Source organism: Tripterygium wilfordii, chromosome 4, assembly GCF_013401445.1.
Source record: "Tripterygium wilfordii isolate XIE 37 chromosome 4, ASM1340144v1, whole genome shotgun sequence".
NCBI lineage: Eukaryota > Viridiplantae > Streptophyta > Magnoliopsida > Celastrales > Celastraceae > Tripterygium > Tripterygium wilfordii.
In genome coordinates, this window is record NC_052235.1 from 2,491,115 (window position 1) to 2,511,755 (window position 20,641).

Sequence of the window (20,641 nt, forward strand, 5' to 3'; positions counted from 1 at the left end):
AGAAGATAATGAATAATTGTAGTGCAAAGTTGTAGCGTGAGGGATAAGTTTTGTCAAGAAAGGACCATTGATTTAATAGATGGCATGATTGGAGAATCATTCAGACATATTTGCACAAACAAAATATATGTACAAGTTGATATCCTCTAATCTGGAAAAAGAAACTAAAAGAAATTATTAAATTATTTCACTTTGATTGATCTTTAATACCATAATTTTTTGATTTCAACCGAAGATGAAAATAAATATGTTCTAAGTTTCTATTTGTGACCAAGAACAGCAGATTTTACACCATTAAAGTTATCTCCAAACCAAACAACCCCCATGACAACAGCCTAAAGGAACATACAGAGAACAGTATACACGCCAAGTACTACAGCGACGTCTGCTGAAAACGGAAGAAACCAGCAGCTACCAGAAAACCTGATTAAATAAAGCCAACATCTCAGAGAATGTTAACATAACACAATACTAATAAAACCTCAGCTTGTAAGAGGTACAAAAGCCACCCTAACGGTCGGCGCAAAGTGCAAAGGATATGTAAAAAGTAAAAACATAATCCTAAACTTGATTAACACGCTCCCTGACAAGGTATACCGGAGTTTTTCGGCACCATTGTTACTGGTAGTACATAAGCTGCTGCTGGGTTGTGGCGACGCTTGGGAACCCACCATCGTACATTGCAGGATTAGCTACTGCAGCACCCATCCCCAGGGCTGCCTGCTTGAAGGCATGGAGCCCCTGAGGGTGCATCAGAGCTTGAGCACCACTCATTTTGCTCAAAGCAATCTGGCGCTCATAGGCTGCAAGGTCTCCGGCACTGAAACCTGGGACAGGCCCCACAGCTGGTGGAGGAAGAGGAGTAGAGCTCGTCCCTGGTGGTGTGGGTTTGCTACCCCACGAGCACTGCAACATAAAATCACCCAACTAAGGTTTTTCAAGGGTTAAAATATCAAATTTGCCAAAACCAGCACTCCATATGCATGAGACAGGACAATTATAATCTTCAGAACATGTAAACAAGAGGAGATGGGTATACATCAAGGGTTGCTTTATTACAATCACAACCAGCACTTTATCGCCTCAAAGATGCGTATACATCAAATAGTATATTATAGTCAACAGGAGTAAATGCATTTGATAATGGAGCACCTCCTCAGATGGGGCACATCACGAGACTGATGTTCATAACTACTAGAAATTAATGATAAAAACATTGTTTTTGGAAAGGAAATTACTTCGAAGTGAACATCAACCAAAGTCATTTTGCAAAGAAATATAAGTTTCATACTTATGTACCTTGATCGGTTTTCCGCATACAATTCGGGCATTGCCCATCTGAATAGCCAAAGCAGCTTCAGCATGTGTGCTATATCTCACAAAACCAAAACCTTTATCTCGTTGAATCCGAACATCTTCAATAGTTCCAGCACCAAGAGCATGGAAGTGCCGATGGAGCTCAACTGAAGTGACCTGCAAATTGTATACAAGTGAGACGATACTCTAAATAAATTTCCAAACGTATGCCAGAGGCCTACCGTGTCTAATCCAATTCGATCCTCCAGTACAAAGCGATCCTGGCAACTATCACCATGAATGTACACTTTATCTACACCTCCACCAAATAGACATGGATTTTTATTACGACTCTCAACACAAGGTTGAGATAACAGTAAGTTTAATAATCTGCAAAATTCTGCTGGCCCTGGCCTCAAAAATCTGAATAAGAAGCCAACCATTCCATCCACATTAACCAGTTAGGTAGGCACGACAAGGCTATCAAACCAAGTTCCAGTAGACCGGTCAGCTCATTGTGGACCAACCTAACTATACTTATTAGTTATCCATGTCCTGATGCAGGACTAAATGTTCAAAGCATAAAGATAACAATAAAATTAGAACTGAGATGTTGACATGTCTACACGGAGATGGTAATGCATAAGATAAATGTAAACTTGCCTCTGGAGCAAGATTGCCAACATAGACGGTGGTATACTGTGGATTAGTCTCGGGACCATCCTCATTAATCTTCTCCTGAGCATCTTCAAAACAATCAAGATTAAATACAGTAAGACTAATAAGTCAAAAGGCAATGAATGAGAACTCTTAATGTGATCGGGAAAATACTTTAAAATTAATAACACAGAATCCCAAACGAAAACATGCGTGAAAACCATAAGCAGAATAAAACTTGCAGGAACTGGTCGAAAATAGCCTAAATGAGAAGAAAACAAATTTTGAGGTATAATTCACTACATGGATCCTCCTTTGCACTACTCCCTTGTGAAGCTATACTTCATTATTTCCATAAAGTTGATAACTGTCCAGCGCCTAACATTCAGAAGTTAAAAGACATTAAGCACAAAATGCAAACAAAAACATGATTTAATATAAAGGTAAGATATCATAAGCATTTTACTGTGAAGATAATTGACCAAAGCGGGACCATCTATTGAAAGAAGAACAAGCAAATAACATACCAAGTAAAAAAGGTAAACGCAAGCTGGATGCACCAACACTAAAGCATTTAAGCATTAAAGAATAGTCCAAAAGTAGGCATGCATAGCACAAGACAATTAAATCCATGGGCCCCTAATGATAAAGTGAAGTATTACAATTCACAACTGCACAAAGATCTAAAGTTTTGCTGCATATCAAACACATCAACATCAATCACTCCCACCACACTTCTTTTCCTTCCTCTTCTCATCCCAAACAAAATGAGGACACCAAAAAATAAAAAATCAAACAAAAAATATGCAAACAAGAATATATAAAAAGAAGGAAACTAAAAACTCAAGATCAATGCCTGTATCTTCAACCTCTAGAACTTTTAAGGCTCAAATTCTCAATCGATAAGCTCACCTGAGTTTCCATTTGTCAGTTCTACAACATTTCTGGCATCTGAGCTCTGCTTGTCCTCAATGCTACCACTTGCACTCTTAGCAGCCCAGTTACAACGGATCTGTCTGCTTCCAAGCCACCTGCCTGTAACATCAATTCGAAACAAAATTCTAGATTACAATTCCAAAAACGTGATTGCAATGTAATGAACATGTAAAGCAGTTACATACTAATTTATACATCAAAAACCATCAACTAAAGAAAACCAGAAAACAACAAATTTGTTGCATCTTCATTTTCTACTTGTAGAATTGAATATTCAGCACATTAGTCATAGGCTTTCTTCGTAAAGTTCCCAACTAAATATCCAGCACAATAAAGAATCCACCATCTATATCCATAAACGGCACAGTGAATACTAAACATCACAAACAACACCATAATTCAACAACATAATCAAGTTACTTATTAAAACCTGATAATGTCAAATTGAATAACAGCCTCAGCATTGCAGCTCTCCATGCAATGCTGCTTTTGTCACGATAGATATAAATTAATCCCAGAAAAATATTAGAAGAAAATACATCAAAACACTCTTCGTCATCATACCATTTAAATCATTTATAGCGCCTTGAGCATCCTGCAACATATATAAAGGAAATAATTAGATATAAACAGAACAGAAGAAAAATAAAACAATGCACAAAAGATGGGAAGGGAGAACCCTAAACATCTCTATTAAGAAATTTAAGTACCTGCTGATTCCGAAAAGAAACAAACCCAAAACCCCTTGAACGTCCAGTCTTCTGGTCCCACATAACCCTTGCATCTCTGTAACCAACATAACAGGCCACTTAGTTTCGACAGACCAACCTTCCCAAACCCCCCTTATTTGAAACAAAATTCATGATTCTGGATCGTATTGCTAGACATTCAAGGCGGTGATGCACAATGCAAAGAACTAATAAAAACCCAGGAAGACAGAACTTACGAACAGCTAGGATACACAGAGAAACAAGCAAACAGTGTTGCATCTGTAACTTCAGGGCTAAGGTCCCCAACAAAAATATTGTAATGGCCTGCACATAATACCAAAACAAAAGGGAAAAGCTATTAAAATAATGATAATAACTATAACAGACTACAACAGCCCCAAAATGAAGTCCACATGCTGTGTGTGTGTTACCTGATGTATCCTCTCTTTGACTACTAGCATAAGCCCAATTGACTTTAATAGGCTGCCCAAACCTGCAAACAACATATGAGACCAAAAGATGAGAAAAAGGGTAATACCAACCTATGTTCTTCTGTATTTTAACTTACAGATGCCTCCCATTAAGAGTAACAATAGCAAGAGCAGCTGATCTGCGATCGTAGTAATCCACAAAACCATATGACGACTGCATAGAGAAAATATTACCATGTTAATAACCATAGCAAACAAGAGCCTGAAAGCCTTCAAGAAGCAAACTGACAGGAGTAGTAAAATAAGACATCCAGGGAAGAGGCTTTGTTAATGCCAGAACAAACAATATAACAAAATATTGGACATTAATACTCAGTGGACTGCCGTAGTCTACAGACCAACAATAAAATCCCAAAACAATGGCAAATTCTAACCTTCTCTTTCCTAATAAGCTTGCATCCTTCGAGAGGACCAGTACTTGCGAAAACCTCTTGTAGAAGTTGTTCAGTGACCTGTGCAGGAATATTTCCAACGTACCTGCAATACAAGGTACAAAGACAGACATCAAGTGCATGCAGAAGACAAAACCAACATCTCACTCAAAATTAAGTACAGAGTTAACGTCGAAATGATAGTATAATGGGAACTGCTCATGTTCACTGGGCGCACACCACTATGGATCTCCACACGATGCTACAAACATAAATAAAACAAAAAAAAATGAAAGGGTGCGAAAAAGCCGGGGGGGGGGGGGTGTGGAATGTCAAACTCACACACTGCGGCATGTGCTTGTATCGAATCCAGGAGGCAAATTTCCACTCAAGATAGGCTCTATCTGCAAAATAAAAATGTAAAAACCAAGAAGAAAAGAAATCAAATCAAATCCCCCAAAACTCACAGACTCCTCACAACTATCACCAAATAGCCACCATATGATGTGAGGGCCACAAGCAAATCAGTAATACTAAAAGTTAAACCTCCATTACTAATGTATAATGTATATAAAAATGTGGCAAAAAAACCTGCACAAAATTTCAAAAGAAAATATTGAGTTCTGATAAATTACAAGGAGCGTGTAAATTACAAAAATGAACTTTTAGTTAAAAAAATTTTTAAAAAGAAAACTTCGGAAATGAAAAAAGACAAAAAAAAAATCACATCTGGATAAACAATGATCAAACATTTCTGTGGTCCTAGTACCGATCAGAAATTCAAAATTACATATCAACATCTCACTTTACAGAATCGCAAGTCTGAGGAGGCTGACATACGCCGAAATTCTTGACACGAAAATTGCAAGACAACAAAATAATGAAGCTAAAGGTATAGAAAGAAACCTGAGGAGCAGCCAAGAGAGCAGGGTGGTGGTACAGAGCCTGCTGCATCATTGCCTGTTGCTTTAGCCTCTGCTGTTGTTCCATCATCGATAATTGTTGAGGCACAAATAGTTCTAGGGTTTATTGTCGAGCGAGGGAATTTTAGAGGCAAGAAAGAAAGAAACTAACAAAAACAAAAACAAAGAAAGAGGGAAAAAAAAAAGAAAAAAAGAAAACCCTCGAGGGAGAGGGCAGTCCAGAGAAGCAAGACAGACAAGGAGAAGAGTGGACAGACCCACAAGCGTGGTGGTAGCTTCTCGATCGATTTTTATTTTCAGGACGAAAAAGAGATGATGAGAAATAATTGAGTGGGCTCTCAGGTCCATGTTATTAGTCACTGGACCCCCAATTCTCAATTTTCCTTCGGGATTGGAACCCAGCCCAAGCATTTCGGGCTTTTGAGCCCAAGTGTCATGGATCACGATTGCGTGCCAGTCCATAATCGTGGGTCTCAAGGGAAACCATGTAAACTTGTTAAGCTTAAAAATCCATCGGGCTCCGTAGAATCGTAGATATCAGATGGCCGGCCCAAAAACTCATTTAGATCTTGTAATCATAATTATTTTTTTAATAAGAATCCTTTAATTAGGTCCTAGTAACTACTCCAACTAATATTAAGAAATGGGAAAAGCACCTACCTAACCTAATTGTTTTGAGTGTAGAAATGAGTGCCTTATAAACAATGGTTCGAGTGGACCCCACTTTTGATTTGGCAAGTGTGCATTTGTACAAGCAACCGCGTGATGATTTATCTATTTATTAATTATTATTAAATGATTATGATAAAGGAATAGGTCAAAACAAAAAGTTGTTTGTGTCCTACCAAGTAGTACCAAATTCCAGCATTTGCATGTGATCCCCATTAAAAATTTAAAATAAAAAAAACACTATTAATTCTCATCCACACGTGGCTGCTTCTCACTATTTCTATTTTGTACTACAAAATAGTATAATATGCCAAATGTAAAACAGGGTAATTGTCACAATATGAACAACGTGACTATATATTTTATATGCCTACTTTTATTGACTTCAAGCGAAACCACACATTTATGTTCATAACTTCACATCACTAAAACGCGTTCAAGGATACTTTTTAATTTTAAATTGAGACTCTCATGATTCCAAACTCATTGCATGTGACTGAAGGGAACAGAAACAACTGTTCAAAAGATAAAATTGTCATGAATGGGCCAGAATCATAATTTAATGAAACTCTCAATTAATTAATTACATGAAATAATAACGCAGTTAGATATAATGGACTCGTTAATTAGAGCCACAACTAGAAACAGCCAGCAATATATGGTTGAAAGAAAAATTGAAAGGGGCTTAACATGGCATTTAATTTGGATAACCATTAAAGAGACCACAACAACAACTACTAAGAGCTTTCTTTCAGTTACTGCAGTGACTGAGGAGGAGAGTCAGGAGCCTAAATTTGTCAACATCTGGAGATCACTGTGGTGATGGAGCCATCAAGCCAAGCCAGGAATTGTTTTCAACTGGTAATTTTGAGAGACCTGCCTTCGAGTTGTTGCTTGTTTGGTACGGAGCTCTTGCAGTAATCCTGCAAATATGGCCATAAAAGAAAATATACCCAGGTTAGAGCACTGAAGCACGACATAAAAGAATTGTGTCAATTGTAAAACGTATTTGCTTTTAACTATAATTATGAACTAAACAAACAAATGCAATGAATCAACAGAAAAGTTGTGTCCGAATGCCTACCGATCTTTTCTCTTCTCCAAAAACCTTTGCAGGGAGGCTTTCCTTGCTATTGGTAGAACTACTATCAAAGCCAAAAAAAAAAAATCATTATTTGGAAAAGCATGCCAAAAAATGGGGAAAAAATTCCCTAACTTGTGAATAACAAATGAAGGAAACCAAAGAGGCTGAGAATATTACCACTAATTATAGGACGACTCAGACTGCAAGCTTCCACCGGTTTAGTGACGATATCACTCTCAGTAGAAAAAGGGAATGTTTTGCAACTCTGTCCATTTCCCTTGCCTGCTAAGAGCATGACTTCTTTCGCTTTGTCTGCCGGAAAATCATTAAACACAAACACCTGTCCACCGTAAAATATAGTCATAGTCATCTGTGCAGTCTGAAGCTCCCCTGCTGCATAACTACATGGCAATGAACATAACAACAAATCAGTCAAAACTGTAAATTCAATTATAAAAGAAATAGCCTGTATGTCATTGAAGCACAAACCCACCAAGAATCAGCCCTTTTTGGGAGCTCCTCCTCCTTGAATACATGGAAACCAGCTGCTTCGGGGAACACCATTGGTTTGACCATTTTTGCATTATTTTGGCCCGAAACCTCAGCTGGGTTCTCACTCATTGGAAACAAATTCAAAACTGTGGTAGCCCGTCTCAACATCTCCGGCTTTCCTGTTACAATCACGCCAAAAAGAACATGAGATTTCTCCTCTATCACAGCCAAATATTTACCTAAATAATCCAAATGCTTCATTAACCACATTCCCTGAATCTTTCGTGAACAAAAACATGTTTATTTATAGGGAGACTTCGTAGGTGAATCTTTTTCCAGATTTAGGAGCCGGATCCCTCTCCAACAGACTAGACATAATCTCAACAGTACGTTTTTGTGAAGGACAAATGAATTTGTACCATAAAACGGATAAATTATTAAGCACGTGTTAATTCCTTCTTGTCAAAACACGAAAACTTCAAGGTCGAGCATTTCGAGGAGAGAATCAAGTAATCCGGAACAGTTAGACACAGACGTGTCGATTACAAACCACAAATTTTCGGATCTGGAGATTAAACACATTCGTATTAAATTAAACATGCACGGTTAACGAATTAGTTAATTTTATCGACAGATCTAACATCCTATTGAAATTAAGCCCTACAATGAGTACTGAAGCTTAATTAGAATACAGAGCAAGAAACGATTAAATTACTTACCGTTTCCTTCAATGTTGCATGTCATTCCTAGACTCAGATCTCCAAAACTCCCATTCTCCTTCAAGTACTGACTTAATAGACTACACTTGTGCGAGAAGCTCGACTTCTCAGCCGGCTTGTGTCCCCCTGACTCCGACCTTTCCGTCGAGCTCGACATATTCCCGGAAAATCAATAACAAAGATTTCGTGCTCTTTTAGCTTTTGCTTCGTGCTTCCTATTGAGTTGAATTTAGTTGATATCGGTTAAAGATAAAGCGAGAGAGATGAAGGTAGGCTGGTAGGGGACGCTTATATATTTATTGGGGTCGTGACTCGTGAGAGTTAAAGCACGAGGAATGTGTGTGGGTTTGGGGGTGGGTGACTTTTTTTTTAAAGTTTGTTGTGTTCCCTTGAAAGTTCAAACTGTGAACAGGGGGCTTCAAATTTAGGGAGTGGTCCTTTGTCTCTCACACGTTATTTTCAACAAGTGTTCTTTGCATTTCTTAACGCCGATGTTTTCGTTAACGTCACCTCCCATCCTGCCTACCCCCTTTTTGCCCTGTTTATTTATCTCAATTTACATAAATACCCCTGCTTTCATTCCTATAGATGCCGGAAGGAAGGGCAATATCGTCAAACTAAAACCTGGAACAAGTAGTTGGGACTGTGGATGACGTTAAAGATTAACGGCGTTAGGTGTGGGTTGTTGGTACATTTGCGTGCCGTCACGCATGTGAGTAACATGGTTGAAGTGGGTACCACAACGTAACCTCCTCGTGTGTGTGGTTTTTTTTTCTTTTTCTCAAATAAAGAAAAGTAAGCGGCAAGTGCACGTTCTTCCTCTCAACCATTAAATGACACGTGTAAAGACATTATCTAGTTGCAACTGATAATAACCATATCAGTTAGATCTTTAAGATTACTGTCTTATGAGATTGGAGTAGTCGGTAATTTGTTTAGAATTTTAGAGCCATCTGAATTTAATAAATAACTTGGGACGTGGATCACATTATGTCATTTTTTAATTTTTAAAAATTATCCGACTTTTTTCCATCCCAATACTGTATATTAGTTACAGCAAGTGTACCATGCACTCGAAACGTGGAGCAAAATGATAGGGCAGTTATGTAACGGAGACAAGATCCTCGTGACAGTGTCGTAAAGAATGGCAGGTTTTATTACTAGTAGCAGTGCAAGTGGATAAGGAGGCCGGTGGTGATTACGTGTAGGAGTCACTATTGGAAAACTTTAGTCACACCCCACTTTTATTAAAGACACCCCGTCAACTGAGTTTTACAAGGGATGGTCAACTCAAATTGGGGTGTCTTTAGCAAAAGGTGGGGTGTGACTAAAGTTTTCCGTCACTATTCGATTCATGGGTCTAGGCTTGGTCCGAATCCACAGGTCAAAGCTTGGCCCAGCCTAAAATTATATCGGGTTTGGACAGCTTGATCCGATGTTTCGGTCCCATACCGACCCCTAGTTACGTGTAATGAAGTTCTGAATGTGGAACCTTTGAAAACTGATGGCCGTCACGGGTGTAATGAATAGTCAGTGCAGTGCTGTCACCTCACCTGTCAATTAAAAAAATACCAACTTTTTTGTGTCCTCAAAACGTGATTTGCGTGCGGTGCACTGTTATTGCATGTGCCTGCTTAACTTAAAATTGAAGTGATTTCCGTATGGGTTCATGAACAGACCAATTCTCGAATGTTAGCAATTGCTATTAGTTTAATTATCACATTGCGCGTGGCTCTTCATCTTCTTATTCCTCTGAGGCAGAATTCGTACAAGTGATGTGTTAAGTAGTGTATGTGCGCAATTCATTTGAGCTCCACAGGTTTCTTCAGCTAATAGACCCGGACTCAGTTCTATTCTAATTTCTTTTGATAGGGTGGAAAGCCACAAAATTGGTTGGTAGTGCTACAAGCCCTGCAACCCACCCCAGTTCATGAATTTCTTAACTTCATCATACAAAACCAGGATTGCAGCAGCACCGGTGCTTCTGAACATGTTTGAAACCGCCCCACGATAAAATGAAGGCACCCCCTCTGTTCTGTAAATTTTCTTCCAGCATTCTGGTGTGCTTTGATACATTGGTTTTTCCAAGCCTGATTGCATCATCATCCGCCTTCGAACTGTATCCAATGGATATGACAACAACCCAGCAGATGTTGTGACCGCCTGAGCTACCATCCAACGCTTCAATAGAGGTACCGGTTTATAATCTTCCGACATAACCTCCCTAATGGTATCGAAACCTCCAAAATATAATCCGCAATGGACAACCATCCCTTGCAAAGAGGCAGGAAGCCCTCTGTAAATTCTTTGAATCCCATCTTTCTTGCGAAGGTGGAAAGAAAATGGCTGATACCTTGAAACTGACGAACTTCGGTTCTTCCAATATCAGCAGCAAGGCGTATATGAGCAATATCGAGTGGGTAGATTAGAATCAGTGTCGTACAGCCAGCAGCAGCACCGGCAAGGAAGTTGGCAGGTGCACCAGACATAAATTGACTGTTTTGAGAGTTGCCACTCCTTAAAATATTTCTATAAAGATCCTGCAAAGAAAAAAATTAATCAAGCCACGTTCTTGGCAGAGTATATAACTCAATTAAACCACATATGAATACGTCTCTCTGGTTTACGATAACTTTATTTCTCCATACTGGAGGCAAACCATATATGAGATTTTATGCATGCAACTACGGAAGCAAAACCAACTACCATGTCGCAAACTAAAACCTACTGACACTCTGCAAAAAAACAATAGACTATCACCAAAGAAAACTACAACTACAATGGTCCACTACGTAAACATTATAAGCCCTTCAAAATGCATACTTGTGAGGTAGAAGCCATAGCAACCCAATTAGGTGGGGAAAAGAATAAAGATAGATAAAGCTTTTGAACTTCAATATCATGGTGTCAGCATTTTCCAATGTTCACCTCCTCCATAGCATCAGAACATCATCAGGATGCTAGCTTTTCCAGTGTAGGTCTCATGCTTAAGTCCACTCCCTGTTTTGCATTTGTTAACAAAGCCATATGTTCAACGAGCTTGATCTACTACCAACAATCCTAAAAAGACCATGGATTGCAAATGCACTTTCTGAATCTGTATGCTCCACAGCCAGAACAAGTTAGAGAAAACTAATGAAGTTGATGGAAAAATTTTATGTTCTCCATTGGAATCCCATTTCCTAAGACTACTTCTCGCAAGATATCAAAAAAGAGCATTCTTTGCATCAATTCATCCCTCCACCAAGTCTATGAAAGGAATTAAATCACACGGGCATTTTATCAAGCACCTAGTACTCCAAAGACGTCAACGAGTCTAATACAAGCATCAAGACGTGGAAAAGGCATATGAAGAAAAATTAAATCACAGGGGGATTTTATCAAGCACCTAGTGATCAAAAGAAATCAACAAGTCTAGTACGTGCATTGAAATCAAGAAAACGGTTATGAATACCTTGAGGGAGAAATTGAGGGCGACAGAGGGGTAATAGCGAAGGACGCTGCTGCCATTGCCTCTCCAGAGCGAAAGAATGCCTTCCTCTCTGACCGTGCAAAAAATACAATCGAGCATACCCTTGAATTTACGGCTCCTTCCTTCCACAATGGAAAGGTTGCTCTCCTGGGTTTGCAACAGCAGCTTGGCCCTCTCGATCGGGGCCACAATCGTATGCACTATTCCTCCCATGAACGCCCCCGCCAACAGATCCCTGTGGAAAGTTACTAAACCAAACATATCCCCGTTTGTTCTTTTCTGGGTCATCAACATCTCTGCTCATTCTTTGATCCCTGTGCAAGTTAAATCCGGACAAGTAAATCGGATGATAATATAACCCGGACTCAAGTTTTAAATCGGACAAATTTTTTATATTTGAATATAGATTTAAGACATATAATTTATATCAAAACTTAATTTATTTTAGGTATGACAAATTCGGTCATCCAGAGCAACAAAGTTTTGCCATCCCCATATCTAAGTACGATATGTCATGTTTGTGAGTATATGTGTCCATTTGTTTGGAATTGGGCCCACTTTCTAATTTTTTGTAGTAAGGCCCATTATTGAGTGAGCTGAATAGAGATTAGGTTTGGAACGGTCGGCTGGGTTAGTTTGGTTATGAGTTTTTCAAATTTTAAGAGTAAAAAACTAAAAAAAAATTTGAAATTCAAATATACCAATGTCAAAACTTTGTTTTATTACTGCCTTCGTTTATCTCGAATTGGACAGTAAAAGTTAATCAATCTTCCTGTAGGAGAGTTTTTATTTCCAAATACCTAGCATTTTTAAAAAAGTAAATATTATACAATTATTTACCAAAATTAGCATTTGGCTCGTGATTTTTTCAAAAACTAACGGTGGAGATCATAAAATATATTACATGGTCATTATAAATCAGAAAATAAAATGCTTATATATTCTAATTTTCAATGATTTTATTTTGTTAGAAAAGGATAAAATTTCTCTGAAAATTGAAAATTCTAATGATAAAATAAAATAATTTATGATTTGATATATTTTTTGAATAAATCAAATCTCTCTGAGTCTCAGACGGTGACATTCCGTCCTACCCGTCCATTCTTCTCGCTTAAAATTAAATATCCAGATCTGAAACCATCTCGCCTATACTCTGTTTCCTACAATGGTACTGGAGAAGATCGTCAGCGCGGAGGAAGCAATGGCCAAACCCAGTATCCCAATAATTGATCTGGAAAACTTTCCAGAAAAATACGACAGACTGTTGAGGGAGGCGTGCGAGGAATGGGGTTGCTTCAGATTGGTGAATCACAACATACCCATCTCACTAATGTCGGAGATGAAGGCAGTGGGCATGTCTCTGTTCGACCTTCCCACCGAGATCAAGGAACGAAACACACCTGTCGTCCCCGGCGGTGGCTATGCGGCAAACGACGTGTACGAGACATTGGGGTTCCATGATATACGATCCCAACAAGATGTGGAGCAATTTTGTTCGGAGCTTGACGTCTCTGATCACCAAAGGAAGGTAATTGATTCTTATAATAAGTCTATGGGTGATCTACTTACGAAACTATCAGAAAAATTGGGTTCAAGTTTGGGATTGAATGGATATTCCTTTGAGAGTTGGAAGATACTCTTTAGGATTAACAAGTACAATATCCAACCTGAACACATAGGCACTATGGGGTTTCCGGGGCACACAGATGTAGGGTTCTTGACCATACTTCAAGACGATGAAATTGTGGGTGGACTGGAAGTGATGGAGAAGAAATCGGGTGAATTTGTTGGTGTTGATTCGATGCCAGGTAGCTTTTTTGTGATATTTGGAGATCTGGGTAATGTTTGGAGCAATGGGAGGTTCTGCAATGCGAGGCATAGAGTGAAATTCATTGAAGCATCGCCGAGAATATCTATGGGTTCATTTGTGATGGGACCAAGGGAGGGAGCAGTGGAAGCACCGACGGAGCTTGTGGATGATGAACATCCGCGTCTCTATATTCCATGCACCTGGGAACACTACCTGAAACTCCGATTCACACCATCTATTGGCAAGGATAGCCTTGCCGATGTCCTTGTTCATCCTGCAAATGAATGAGTGCAAAATGTGGAAGTTGTGTACTTTATTGTCTCTGTTGTTTGAATAAGTCGGGTACTGCAGTTGTGTTATTGTGTTATGTGTTCAACAATATGAAGGCTTGTTTAGTCTACTCGAATATATTCCAGTATCGTTTGTAATACAGTGTTTTGTCAGTGTAATCGGACATGTGTTTAAAGTTCTCAGATATAATCATGGCTCGAGTGTCATGGGTCTCAAATGACATTCTTAAAAAAAACAACATGAAGGCAGTGTCTTTTTTATTTTATTTGTTCTGTTTTCTATTTTATTTTATTTCCACTTCCCATCTCTCGGATTTTCGACTAGTTTGACTTTTAAATATTGAAGTTAAAGAAGGTTTTATACTTAGCTCAATGGCATGTTTTCACCAATTGTTTAAGGGGTTATTTAATAATTATACATGTAATAAAAATAAAAAGTCACATAATCAAATTAACAAGAACAATGAGAAGTAAAGTATAAGTGCGTCAACGAAGAGAGGAGAGGTTACCGAGAGTTAAGTGAAGTCATTGGTTTTTTCAATGTACACATAATCAAGCTCATATCTGAATGTATTTTTACAACCAAAAATGTCAGGGATCTCAATAAATGAGATCCTAGTCATCCCAATAATCAATATTGATCATTAATTGATGTAAGATTTTATTTATTGGGATCCCTATCACTTCTTCAACCTTGTCCATTTTGCTGAATAGAAGTCCATATGGATTTTTCAAATCGGAAAATGGGTTGGGCCAAGGTGATCCAATATCTTCTTTTCTTTTTTGTTTACCTTAGGGGCCGAGGCTCTATCATGAAGCATGTTCAAAGAGGAATGCTCGGGGCATCTTCGGGCCATTCAAATCAGCCGGGATAATAAGGGCAAAACCGACCTCTTATATGTTAAAATAAAACGGTAAATATAGAGGGGAGTAAGGGCAAAACCGACCTCTTATTGCAGCAGCCCTTGCGCAAGTTATTAGTGGCGGGACAACTAGCATCGCAGACGCGACCTCGCCTATCCATGTTTCTTTCTATAAGCTTCGATTTTCTTCCCTATCAAAAATTCCTCTCACCGACTCCACGTCGCCTGCGTAAGATAGGAGGGGAAGGGATAAGGTTTGTGCCGAGACTTACATTTTGGGAAGATCGCAACCTTTTCTGACGGTTCTCGACAAACCATGGCTTGGATGCGCCTCATCGCACAGGTCAGGTTCATCTTCTTTACTGCTTCATTCCTTATAGATAGGGTTGTCTTATCAATTTTATGATAATTGTGAAATTTGCAAATCATGGGATTTCAAATAAACCCTAATTAGATATTATCTCGAGGTTTTGGGTATTCAGTCCGTGTCAATCAATTGCTATTGATTCCATTTCTGAATTCTGACTCCACACTTCATCTGCAAAATAGAGGAGGTACCGTAGCATAGTTGTCCATACGATTGAGTTTTGGGCAATGAATTTGATTGCCTGTCGTTGTGATTAGCAACTATGCGTTATTCAATCTGTTCACTGCTCTAATGTGCAAGCTGGTATTTTTGCATCATTCTTTTTGTTTTGCATTTGGAAGAATCTCCCCCACTTTCTTTGAAATTTGAATATTATGGAAATTTGGGGTGATGTAGATTTTAACTAGGATTGAGCAAAACCATAAACCTACCCCAAATCAGCCTCAATTCAAGAAACCCTTGGGCTAAAATTCCAAATTCCTATGTCTGGAATTGGAATAGAATTCTTGAACGTTTGAATTGAACAAGATCACCCTGAATCTCTCAGGTGGGGTGTTGACAATCGCACTTTGCCCTCCCATCCTCACACTGAGCATGTATCACTCTCTCACTAAACCTGTAAGGAATCTCTTGTATTGGATATTTTCATAAAAAACTCTCTTCCTTTTTTTGTCCCCTGAGGCAAGCAAACAAGCCCTTAAATAGAGGTTTACAACAATTGGTTTAAGGAAACATTACGATTACTAAACCTGACTGTCCTAGACAAACCTAATGACGTCAAAAAAAGACCTAACCAAAAGGGAACCTTCTCCATAAAAGATTACTTGACTCTTTAAAAGAAAATAAAATGAAAAAACAAAATTAATGGTTTTCCTGCATTTAGGGAAAGTAAATATTGTCTAGTTGTATGCGTGTACTTGAGTTGCCTGGTCGCATTCCACTTCTCTGCCTTCAGCTGCCCACTAAATAGCATAAGTTACTTTTCATACACATGCCAGCGGCCAGCGCCCTTTTTTATCCACATTTTATTGTGTAGGCAGAGCATGGGCACGTTCATAGTGGATGAGTTTGAAGCTGGCTTAGTAATCGTTGTGGAATTTTGTTATGTTTCTGTAAATCCTATTATTTGAGGGAAAAAATATTTATATATTCTTAAAGGAACTATTGTGTTAAGAAGATTTGTTTTCCCTGCTTACACTCTTCTAATTCAAGCTCTTACATTATGTTACCACAGGTCTCAAGGCATCAACCAGAGCTGAGGCAATTTAAAGGTTTGCTTATCAATACTTATTCTCCTGTTAGCAAGTTTGGACTTCAAGGTATGAATTTTATACTGTCTCCTTATCAAGACTGTGGGGTCGTGTCATGAACTATAGCAATTACTGCTTTCACTTTGTTTTTCTTTGCCTCTTGCATTTGTCTCCGTGTGTGTGTGTGTGCGCGCTTTTTTGTTTTCTTCTTGACAAGTATTATTAGTGCTGCTATATTTTCTTCTTATTTTTCATTGTGATTAAACATTCTTTACTTTTTTTGTACAGGGAATGGGCTTCTAAATGCCCAACGGAGGTTCCAGTCGAGCTATGTTGGCAGTTTCACTCGCAGGGTGCGTGATGCAGATGAAGCTACCGAAGTTTCCTATCTTAAAGAACTTTACCATCGAAATGATCCAGAGGAGGTGATAAGACTATTTGAAAGTCAGCCATCACTGCATTCAAACCCTTCAGCACTTTCTGAATATGTTAAAGCCTTGGTAAGGGTGAATAGGCTAGATGACAGTGAGTTGCTGAAGACCTTACAGAGAGGTGATTATTTTGTTTCTCATATCTATTATTAATATTGCCTACTATGTAGTGAGTTGTTATTTGTTTTCTTGTAATGCTGGTCTGGTAATGTTGGTCTATTTTTTGAAAGCTAAGTAACAGAGATTACTTTTTGTTACTAAAAGAAGGCTCTTTACCAAATTGGTTTTTTGTTAATAATCAGATCAGATATATTCTACTGTTTATGATTTGTCTTGAAGAACAAGAATTCCTAAGGTGCTTATGCGTGCATTTATTTGATCAGAATTGATTTTTGTTTAATTTTCATAGGTCTTGCCAACGTTGCAAGAAATGAAGATAGTGTAGGAGGCCTTGCCGCTTTTAAGAATATGGGGAAACCCACGAAGGGTGGGATTCTTGGAACTGTTGATACTCCAATTCATATGGTGGCTTCAGAAGGAAGTAATTTTAAAGAGCAGCTGTGGCGTACAGTTCGCTATATAGCACTATCATTTCTGGTGATATCTGGTATAGGAGCGCTTATTGAGGATAGAGGGATCGGTAAAGGTATCACGAGACTTATATGATCATGTGTTTTGCACGTCAGATGCATTGATATGTTTTGAAACTGATGTTAGTTTGCCCTTTCAGGACTTGGTCTAAAATTGAATGAAGAGGTGCAACCTAGCATGGAATCCAATACAAAATTTAGTGATGTTAAGGGTGTTGATGAAGCAAAGGCTGAGCTGGAAGAAATTGTCCACTATCTCCGAGATCCTAAGGTGATTGCCTCTATCTGTGTGCGTGCATGTGTTATGTTGAACATTATGATCTCTGCAAGACATGACTATAGTTTGGTACAAAACACATATGCATACTCAATGTTGAAATTTTTTAATTGTCTGGGTTAAATTCCACTATTTTAGCTTGACTTATGCTTTATAACTTCTGTCTTGATACTTATAGTTTAATGACGCAAGCTTTGTGTTGTGATGTTTTATGTTGGATACGTAGCGTACGAGTGTCGAACCTAATTTATTGACTAGAGAGGTTAGCTAATAGTTTTTCATCATTTCACACTATGATCATTAGTGATTGATGATATTTAAAATGAAATTATTAATGATAGATGGGTTACACCTTCTCGGAATTTACATGTGGATCATGAAATGTTGTTTGTTGTTAAATCAGTCTATCTGAACTATTCTCATACCGTGTTGCTTTTATAATGGGCCTTTAACATTAAATTTTATTGGTAATTATTGTTGTTGAATTGCTTATTTGGAAAAGGAATTTTAACTCATTTATCTTCTTTGACCTGATGTGCACCTATCTTCCCTGTCTTCAAGACTCTATGCAAACTTCCCCTCTTAAATTGATTGCATATTTTCCTTGCTACAGCGGTTCACTCGTTTGGGTGGCAAGCTTCCAAAAGGTGTCTTGCTCGTAGGCCCACCTGGCACTGGGAAGACCATGTTAGCCAGAGCCATTGCTGGAGAAGCCGGAGTTCCTTTCTTTTCGTGCAGTGGCAGTGAGTTTGAGGAGATGTTTGTTGGAGTTGGAGCTCGGAGGGTGAGAGATCTTTTCTCTGCTGCAAAGAAGCAATCACCTTGTATAATATTTATTGATGAGATAGATGCCATAGGAGGAAGCCGTAATCCGAAGGACCAGCAATACATGAAGATGACTTTGAACCAGTTGCTTGTGGAACTGGATGGATTTAAGCAGAATGAGGGCATCATTGTCATAGCTGCTACAAATTTTCCAGAATCACTGGACAAAGCTCTGGTGAGACCTGGGCGGTTTGACCGCCATATTGTTGTTCCTAATCCTGATGTAGAAGGGCGGAGACAGATTTTGGAATCCCACATGTCAAAGGTACGACTTTCCCTGTGCTTGAGAAATTTAGGTGTCTTTTGGAAACTTGACTTTGGGCTGGCAATATGCTCTGGTTGGGTCTTGGGTTGTTATCTTAGACTGATCTCACCGATTTATTTTAAATTTTGGCTTGGATGTCATCTAGTACTTTCATGCTTTCTTATGCATTGTTGTAGGCTGTTATGTGTTGGTGTATGATACCATGATCAGTTATTTTTTTGCTGGACCTATATGGTACTTGCAATCTGAACCAAGTTGGTATGCCCAAATTACAGTATGGGCAAGGGCCGTCGCCATTCAGAGTGCAGTATTGAGTTAGAGTATTAGAGGACAAACAGTCTTTTAATTGGATAAAGTGAGAAATCTTAGTTGTCTAAGTTGGGTGTCTGTGAAACTATAAGAATCACAAGTTTGGGTGACTGGTAGGTCATTGATCATCATGCTTAGTCATGTGCGTGGATGTTCATATCGCTGTGATTACAGGTATTGAAGGGAGATGATATTGATTTGATGATCATTGCAAGAGGGACTCCTGGGTTTTCAGGTGCTGATCTTGCGAATCTAATTAACATTGGCGCTCTGAAGGCTGCAATGGATGGTGCTAAAGCAGTAACGATGGCTGACCTAGAGTATGCGAAGGACAAGATCATGATGGGAAGTGAACGCAAGTCTGCTGTCATCTCAGATGAGTCACGGAGGCTCACAGCTTTCCATGAGGGTGGCCACGCTCTTGTGGCTATCCACACTGATGGGGCGCTCCCAGTTCACAAAGCAACAATAGTTCCCAGAGGAATTTCCCTTGGCATGGTTGCCCAACTGCCTGAGAAGGACGAGACAAGTGTTTCCCGGAAGCAGATGCTTGCCCGGCTTGATGTTTGCATGGGGGGTCGGGTTGCTGAAGAGCTCATCTTCGGTGAGAATGAAGTTACCTCAGGTGCGTCCTCTGATCTCCAGCAGGCTACTAATCTTGCGAGAGCCATGGTTACCAAGTATGGCATGAGTAGAGAAATTGGGCCTGTCGCTCACAACTATGATGAAAATGGAAAGAGCATGAGCACTGAGACTCGGCTTCTTATAGAGAAAGAGGTGCAGCACTTGCTAGAAAGGGCATACAATAATGCAAAAACCATTCTTACCACACATAGCAAGGAGCATCATGCACTTGCAAATGCTTTGCTTGAGCTCGAGACACTTAGTGGAAGTCAGATCAAGGATCTACTTGCCCAAGTCAACTCACAGAAACAGATGCAACCACAACATCAACAGGTAGTTGCATCTCAGAGCGGTTCACAGTCGAACCCGGTGCCTCCCTCAACTGCTAATCCAGCTGGCGCTGCCGCCGCCGCCGCAGTAGCTGCTGCAACAGCAGCAGCCAAATCCACAGGCATTGCTCCTGTTGGGTCTTAGCATGAATGAGGTCGGTAAGTGGTAACACCTTTTGATTAAGTGGTCGTTTAACTCCTATTTGCATGCAGTTGTTGATCTAGGAAGTCTGTCTCTATGAAAGGATTGTAATTAATTGCTGCCAGTAAGGTTCTATATAAGTTCTACAATTGAGTTCTAAATTGGCCAAGAAAGCTGTCCATGAAATTCGCGGCACTAGCAGAACCATTCGGGGTCTAGATGTTATTTTTAGCGGACTGGGAATTTTCCAAAATTGTTGGTTTGTTTACACTTTACAGTCATTTTTGGTTCGTTGTATCTTTGTTCTTGGCTGCTTTGGTTTAAAGAATAATGTGACATTGATTTTTATTAGAGCTGGAAATGATAGTTGCTTCGCCCCCTTTATTTCTCTTCGGCTTTCCTACTTTGATTGAAGATGTGTGTGGAATGGACGTTTGGGCTTTTGTCAT

General features: G+C 39.1%; 4 protein-coding genes and 1 pseudogene across 7 annotated transcripts; 2 read left to right on the forward strand and 3 right to left on the reverse strand.

The window, feature by feature from the left end:
* Positions 1–196: 196 nt before the first annotated feature.
* Positions 197–5,650, reverse strand: LOC119997404 (oligouridylate-binding protein 1-like). Of its 2 annotated transcripts, XM_038844396.1 has the most exons (13): positions 5,368–5,650; positions 4,804–4,865; positions 4,465–4,567; positions 4,168–4,244; positions 4,031–4,092; positions 3,836–3,923; positions 3,600–3,675; positions 3,454–3,484; positions 2,866–2,988; positions 1,960–2,042; positions 1,300–1,473; positions 598–906; positions 197–423 (listed from the first exon to the last, which is right to left on the reverse strand). In XM_038844396.1, exons 1-12 carry the CDS (start codon positions 5,452–5,454, stop codon positions 619–621), a joined length of 1,254 nt encoding a protein of 417 aa, XP_038700324.1. In that variant the 5' UTR covers positions 5,455–5,650; the 3' UTR covers positions 197–423; positions 598–618. The 2 variants fall into 2 exon arrangements, with proteins under 2 accessions (XP_038700324.1, XP_038700323.1); XM_038844395.1 differs by having other exon boundaries at positions 239–906.
* Positions 5,651–6,585: 935 nt separating this feature from the next.
* On the reverse strand, positions 6,586–8,626 carry LOC119996268 (protein TIFY 10A-like). Of its 2 annotated transcripts, none has more exons than XM_038842846.1 (5): positions 8,349–8,626; positions 7,631–7,808; positions 7,315–7,538; positions 7,138–7,195; positions 6,586–6,976 (listed from the first exon to the last, which is right to left on the reverse strand). In XM_038842846.1, exons 1-5 carry the CDS (start codon positions 8,503–8,505, stop codon positions 6,865–6,867), a joined length of 729 nt encoding a protein of 242 aa, XP_038698774.1. In that variant the 5' UTR covers positions 8,506–8,626; the 3' UTR covers positions 6,586–6,864. The 2 variants fall into 2 exon arrangements, with proteins under 2 accessions (XP_038698774.1, XP_038698773.1); XM_038842845.1 differs by having other exon boundaries at positions 7,138–7,198.
* Positions 8,627–10,100: 1,474 nt separating this feature from the next.
* LOC119997876 lies at positions 10,101–12,114 on the reverse strand (annotated as a pseudogene).
* An 856-nt stretch (positions 12,115–12,970) lies between these two features.
* Positions 12,971–14,156, forward strand: LOC119995971 (2-oxoglutarate-dependent dioxygenase DAO-like). The gene has a single exon (XM_038842454.1). It carries the CDS (start codon positions 12,986–12,988, stop codon positions 13,916–13,918), a length of 933 nt encoding a protein of 310 aa, XP_038698382.1. The 5' UTR covers positions 12,971–12,985; the 3' UTR covers positions 13,919–14,156.
* A 750-nt stretch (positions 14,157–14,906) lies between these two features.
* LOC119996774 (ATP-dependent zinc metalloprotease FTSH 4, mitochondrial-like) lies at positions 14,907–20,581 on the forward strand. 2 transcript variants are annotated; one of them, XM_038843552.1, is made up of 7 exons: positions 14,907–15,126; positions 16,385–16,469; positions 16,689–16,952; positions 17,241–17,477; positions 17,562–17,692; positions 18,312–18,788; positions 19,272–20,581. In XM_038843552.1, exons 1-7 carry the CDS (start codon positions 15,100–15,102, stop codon positions 20,193–20,195), a joined length of 2,145 nt encoding a protein of 714 aa, XP_038699480.1. In that variant the 5' UTR covers positions 14,907–15,099; the 3' UTR covers positions 20,196–20,581. The 2 variants fall into 2 exon arrangements, with proteins under 2 accessions (XP_038699480.1, XP_038699481.1); XM_038843553.1 differs by having other exon boundaries at positions 16,385–16,421; positions 19,272–20,195.
* Positions 20,582–20,641: the final 60 nt, after the last annotated feature.

Excerpts from the sequence above, each read along its gene's own strand:
- LOC119996268 (XM_038842845.1), bottom strand. The coding sequence starts at position 8,505 with ATGTCGAGCTCGACGGAAAGGTCGGAGTCAGGGGGACACAAGCCGGCT. Across the intron at positions 7,539-7,630 it reads CCAAAAAGGGCTGATTCTTG|TTATGCAGCAGGGGAGCTTC; the intron begins GTGGGTTTGTGC and ends ATTGCCATGTAG. Across the intron at positions 6,977-7,137 it reads TTGGAGAAGAGAAAAGATCG|GATTACTGCAAGAGCTCCGT; the intron begins GTAGGCATTCGG and ends CCATATTTGCAG.
- LOC119995971 (XM_038842454.1), top strand. The coding sequence starts at position 12,986 with ATGGTACTGGAGAAGATCGTCAGCGCGGAGGAAGCAATGGCCAAACCC.
- LOC119997404 (XM_038844396.1), bottom strand. The coding sequence starts at position 5,454 with ATGATGGAACAACAGCAGAGGCTAAAGCAACAGGCAATGATGCAGCAG. Across the intron at positions 4,568-4,803 it reads ACAAGCACATGCCGCAGTGT|GTACGTTGGAAATATTCCTG; the intron begins GTGAGTTTGACA and ends CTTGTATTGCAG. Across the intron at positions 4,093-4,167 it reads ACTCTTAATGGGAGGCATCT|GTTTGGGCAGCCTATTAAAG; the intron begins GTAAGTTAAAAT and ends TGTTGTTTGCAG.
- LOC119996774 (XM_038843552.1), top strand. The coding sequence starts at position 15,100 with ATGGCTTGGATGCGCCTCATCGCACAG. Across the intron at positions 15,127-16,384 it reads GGATGCGCCTCATCGCACAG|GTCTCAAGGCATCAACCAGA; the intron begins GTCAGGTTCATC and ends ATGTTACCACAG. Across the intron at positions 17,478-17,561 it reads GGATAGAGGGATCGGTAAAG|GACTTGGTCTAAAATTGAAT; the intron begins GTATCACGAGAC and ends TTGCCCTTTCAG.